Consider the following 6,041-nt stretch of genomic DNA (forward strand, 5'->3'; position numbering starts at 1 on the left):
TAATTTCATAAATGATGTGAAAATGCTAGTGTGGATGGAGATCTTTTTTGCTTAAAAACACTTTTTAAATGAAAATGCAGTAGTGTGGATGTAGCCGAAGTCTCTGCTCTTTTACACGGTCACCAAGATGCAACGTTAATATCATATTGTATCAATTAATTTGGTATTTCACCTAGAAGTAAATGCCAGTTAGCTTTGTGTATTTTACATTTTATTTTATAATCCTTCAAATTTGTTGGCTTCCTTGCTTTATTCTCTTCTAATTAAATAACATTTCCTATAATGAGGTTAATCATGAATGTCCATGTACCCATTCATTTCCTAACCTGTTTATTGCTCAGGGTTGTGGGGAGTCAACGCCCGTCCTGGTAGCACTGGGTGAAAATCCACCCTCAGTGAAGCACCAGCTAGGAGTGAGGCACACTCTCATACTGTACACAGAGCCGGTTTTGAGTTAATACTTAACCTCAAGCATATTTGGGTGCCATTTTGTTGTTGACCACTGTCACAAACATACCCATAGTCACTCATAGGGGGACAAATGGAAGTCATCATCCAACTTAATATAAACATTTCTGGAATATGACTGGAATACCAGAATTGAATCCATACAGATACAGGGAGAACATGCAAACTCCACACGGACATTGTCCGGGTTTGGGTTTGTACTCTGCACTCTGGAGCTTTGACATATAACCCCAGGTAAAAGTAGTGCTAAGTAAGATGTACATATTTAACAAAAGTTTATACGAGTTGTGAGTTTAGCTATAGGTGTAATTAAAGTATACTGGTTCTGAAAAAAGGTAAGTGTGCAATAATACATCAGGCGAGGATTTGATCATGCATCCTTGTGACTGGTTTAATTTTGAAGTTCCTTTCATTACTTAATGGTAAATGATCTGGGGTAATGTAAGTTCCTTTCTGGGAGGTTATACAGACATCGCATGTCTAATATAAAAACCTTTGAAAATTAAAAGGAAAACTCTTCTTTTTTGAATTAATTTCAACTTTGTTTTCCCAGGTCTCTCTTGTGTTTGCACTGCTGGATTTACAATGAAGAATTTGGGTTCCCCTATAGTACAGTGCACCCCTTGTGTGAGTACTCATTTTGTTTGTCTGTCTAAAATCGATGTCTACATCATTTCAAATTAAACACTGTTATTTTTATGGTTTGAAATGGTTTGAACCACAATTAGCTCTGTCACACATTTGTCTTGCACATGTCCAGGGTCTAAAGTACTGCAGGTAAAGCAAAAATGCAATTACTTTGGGTTTAAGCTTAGCAAATTCCATTTTGTTAGTTTGTACATTTAGAACTGTGGCACCTATGGTATAAAGAAAAAAGATAGAGATGAAAAATCATGTCTGGAAATATCATGCACCACATAAAAAACAAAATTATAGCAAATAAATGCAGTAGTTCCAGAAGTCATTAGCTTTCCATTGATATTTTTGGAGTCTATAATTTTTACTGTGGTTTGTATGTGGGTGTCACAGTGGAAATGAGTGCAGATCTCAGTGGGGATGTCTTCTTTGTGGAGTTTGCATGTTCTCCCGGTGTTCACATTATATTCATCCGGAAATGCCAGTTCCCTCATGAGCTCGTTGGTGTTTCTAAACTTGCCTGCTAGGATTTTGTCCAACACAGGCTTGGCTCAGTAGGTATAGCTATAAGAAGAGGACAACATCAAGGAAACGTTAAAGTAGGGAAGGGATACAAAATGCATTTTACAAAGGTTTGATTCTTACATTATTAAGCAATTAACTCCAGTTTTTGCATAAAGTTATGAGTAAAAATGATTGGCAGACCCAGTTCCTCATTGTATTGGCAACCATGAAATAAAGAAGAGAGCTAAATGACGTTGAGAAAGAGTACCAACTGAAAGGGCATTTTTGGCATGAGGTTTAGTGATTAATTGTCATTTCGTACAGTAGAAGATCCTGTTGCCACTGTTACTGTTTGAAGTACATTTTCATTACATGTCACTTTGTTTAGAGAGTATGTTATATGCTAATAAATACAAAGAAATTCCAAGTGATGGTAGAAGAATCACCCATAGTGCACAAAATGGGATGGACAAATAGGGTCTGAAGAGTAATGACGATGAAGTAAACCACATACTATGGCTATTCCAATAAATGGTTCTCAAGCTAAGCAAACTTCTATGGAAGACTTTGGAGTGGCGGCCAAGATAGCATTTTTCTGCCACCGACGTCATAACAAGAAGTTTCTAATGGAAAAATGATGCCTACAGTGCTGGAAAATTGTAGAATCTTCATCAGGACACAATGAATCTGTTCTGGTGACTTGCAGTAGCCCAATCATTTATTAAGACAGTTTACATCCATGTGTTTTTTATTTTATCACTTACCTGTAAATCTTTTCATTTGCCAACCCTGCCTAATCCAATTTAAAAGACTAAAAGAGCAGAATCCAAGCCTACTACCAACCCTCAGAAGGGTGCCAATCCATTGCAGGACACGCTAACTCAATTTTGAGTCTTCAGTTAATGTAGCATGCATGGGGAACTCAAGTGGAATCTGTGAGAACATGTAGGCAGTGTCAAGGCTGGAACCCGAACCAAGGACTCTCTCTGTGGAAGCAGTGTTAACCACTGTGTTATGCTGTGCAGCTTAATTTAATTGTATACAGTAGGAATAAATATGTTTTAATTGTCTATGAAACTTGTACATGTTGAAATTTCAAGTTGCTGAGGTCGTGGTGATGCAGGTGGAGATGCTAAGACAGAGCGATGTTCTTCTGTGACCAACTGCTGATGTTTACTGAGGAATGACATAACTGAGGAAATAAAGCGTAAAGTAATATACTTCTACAATGAGGAAGCAAGAACTGAAAAAGAGTGTACATTTTTACTTTTGTAACATTTCATTTAATTGGCATAGTAAAGTAGAATGAAGACTTGTTTGACACTAACATACAGGGAACAGAATTAGGTGGTACTGACAAGCAGGACAAATGTTTTAACAGGATTCTTGTAGCAATGGGTAGTCAGTTAAAAGAGCAAAGCAGATGATCTCTCCAGGTGTACTTGTTTTTCATGGGTGCAGCAAGAGCCAATAAACACCATCTAGGGTGGTCAAGTAACAGTTACTAGGTGCCCTGCTATAATAGTTTTAGTAGTCCAAACCAGAGATATTATGGGACTGGGATGTGGTACAGGTAATGTGGAAGGATTAGGTCTTGTGTATGCTGAGAAGAAAAAACTGTCAAGTCTGTGTCAGAAAAAGACATTGTCAAATATAATGTTTATAGGAAGTTCTGTGAAAGGAGAAGCAGAAGGTGGGTACATGATATTGGACTTAGAGAGGTTTAGCTTGACTTGTGTATTCATCCACAAGGAGTTGTGCATTGACTATGCGGACTGATAGAAGGAAATTAAATGGTTAGCGAAGCAGTTAGATTAAATATGGAATTCATATAGCAGATAACAGAAGTCCTTTAACTGCAAGGATGGGGCAGTGATTTATGTCATTAGATAAAGAAGAGCACGTTAGAAAAGTAGAATTTAAAGCAGTTCAGCAGCACACAACCTATATTTCAAGTGTACAGATTTCAACCTATTGAAACCTAATGAAAGAGTGAAAGGGCCAAAAACAGAGAAACGAGAGACTCCAAAGTATCTCTGAGCAAAGGTAAAACAGTGTCCATAAAATGAGCTTTGCAGAAACCAGACAAAGAAAAATATTTTAGGGTTTTTTCCTAAACAAAACAAGTGCCTGTGATGAAATATATGTTCCAGTGTTTGGTGGAAGTAGCATAAATGGAAGAATGGACATTAGTTCTCACTAGAATCCAAGCTATCATGAGAATGTTTGAGAATTAGGATTTAATGAACCTTCTTGAAGATTGCAGCAAAGGTACCTGTATGCAATAGTGAACTGAAAAAAGAAGAAATTTATGAAATCTGAAGAAGATAGCGGGATTCAAGGAGAAGTATAGGAATAGGGACCAATGTGCACATGATGGGTCTACGTTCTGTCAGTTGTAAGAGAAAAGAAGAGCTATGAAATGATGAGAACAGCTGAGTAATTGCAAATTGTTTCTGAATATTGGAATTCTTAGCTGGAGAAGTCCACCAGGGAATTAAAGAAAGACTGTTCTAAATATTAAATTGTCGTTGTAATGTAAAAATTCTAGTTGTTCCAGCTAACTCAACCTTTTGAAGAGTTACAGTAGGGGTAGATGTATGTGTGGGTAAGCACTTAAGATGCATACCAATAGGAATGTACCAATATTTTATTTTTAATATTTATTAATTCTTTATTACCGATTGTATTTTTGTCATTAATTTAGTGACACCGTCTCATTGCCATTTTATATAAGGTTTCCATGGGCGCAGTCATTTTGTGTGTTTCTTTTCATGGAAATTATAAGCATACTGTTTAAAATTTCCCAAACAAGTCATTATTTAAATTTATGGTTGTGATTGGGGTTTCCTTCAAAGCAAATTAGCTGAGGCTTCCAAAACTCAGCTAAGAAGCTTCCAGGATCTTCATGGATCTGCCCAGTAGAGTCTCACTCACTCCAGCCAGGTCCCAAATACTAACTGCAGGCTTCAACTGAAGCAGGCCTAAAAATGGAGAGCTGGCAAAACAACTGTAAATATTATAAAATCAGGCACCCTCACAAGGAGAGGTATAACTGTAAACCATCAGCTTGTAAAAACAGAGCAAGTAAAGAATCTTTATAACTAAAACATTTATTATAAAAGAAAGGAAATACGGAACAAAAGTGCAAAAGAGCCAAATGAGGCACAAAGGTGTTGCCTAAAAAGGCAATCCATACTAACTAACTCCAAATATGATAATCAGAAGTCAAACTCTTAAGCAGAGTGTCAAAAAGTCAGAAAAATCCAAAGAGTAGCAATATATGTAAAGAGTGGAACTCGCCAACACCACAGAGTGTACTGATAGGTACCGCATTTCACATCAGCATTTATATATGAGAGACAGGTGGCCCCGCCTCTTGGGGAACCATCCACAAAACACAAGCAACAGGGCAAAACATACTCTTAAACTTAAAAACTAAAGAATAACCAAAATTGAAAAGAAAAACATAATTATACAAAAAATAAACAAAAATAACATTATAAATATAAATGATAATATTAAAAGGATAAAACATTTAAATTTAAATATAAGCCAGGGAGGACCCTTGGCTGAAACATAATTTATTTAACTTATTGAACTCAATTAAATAAATAATTCACAAACTAAAAAGTTGATTAATCATACACAAATTAAAATAAAAAGAGATAGAAATGCTAGTAATCAATTCAGAAAAACAGACATAACATCTATTAAAAATGGTAACAATAAAAAAGAAAAACAACAGAATTAATAAACAAATAGCAAACAAAATTAACTTTAAACCAATAATTTGGAAATCCAAAAACCACAAAACCTAAATACCAAATCTATAAATCTAATTGAAGAAAGCCTTAATGGTGTAAAGGCTGCAATCATTAAAGAAAGGGTAGTTACTTACCTAAGCTGATCTATACTAATAAAAGGCAAAGCCCTCACTGACTCACTGACTGACTGACTGACTGACTCACTCATCACTAATTCTCCAACTTCCCGTGTAGGTAGAAGTCTGAAATTTGGCAGGCTCATTCCTTACAGCTTACTTACAAAAGTTAGGCAGGTTTTATTCCGAAATTCTACGCGTAATGGTCATAACTGGAACCTGTTTGACTGACTCATTCATCACTAATTCTCCAACTTCCCGTGTAGGTAGAAGGCTGAAATTTGGCAGGCTCATTCCTTACAGCTTACTTACAAAAGTTAGGCAGGTTTCATTTCGAAATTCTACGTGTAATGGTCATAACTGGAACCTGTTTTTTGTCCATATACTCTAATGGAGGAGGCAGAGTGACGTATCGCGTCATCACGTATTACGCCTCCTACGTAATCACGTGAACTGAAAACGAGGAAGAGATTTACAGCACAAGTCAAACGCGGGAACGAAGGTAAATGACGTTAATTGTTGACTGTCTTTTAATACTGTGTACTTGTTG

At 36.3% G+C, this 6,041-nt stretch overlaps 1 protein-coding gene across 1 annotated transcript in view; it reads left to right on the plus strand.

The window, feature by feature from the left end:
• LOC114657881 (meckelin-like) overlaps positions 1-6,041 on the plus strand; it is a 148,598-nt gene that overhangs the window by 7,235 nt on the left and 135,322 nt on the right. The window contains exon 2 of the mRNA XM_028809827.2: positions 1,022-1,095. Coding sequence (XP_028665660.1) covers positions 1,022-1,095 — 74 coding nt within the window. The remainder of the gene's footprint in view (positions 1-1,021; positions 1,096-6,041) is intronic.

Source organism: Erpetoichthys calabaricus, chromosome 9 (assembly GCF_900747795.2).
Source record: "Erpetoichthys calabaricus chromosome 9, fErpCal1.3, whole genome shotgun sequence".
In the NCBI taxonomy this organism is placed as follows: domain Eukaryota; kingdom Metazoa; phylum Chordata; class Cladistia; order Polypteriformes; family Polypteridae; genus Erpetoichthys; species Erpetoichthys calabaricus.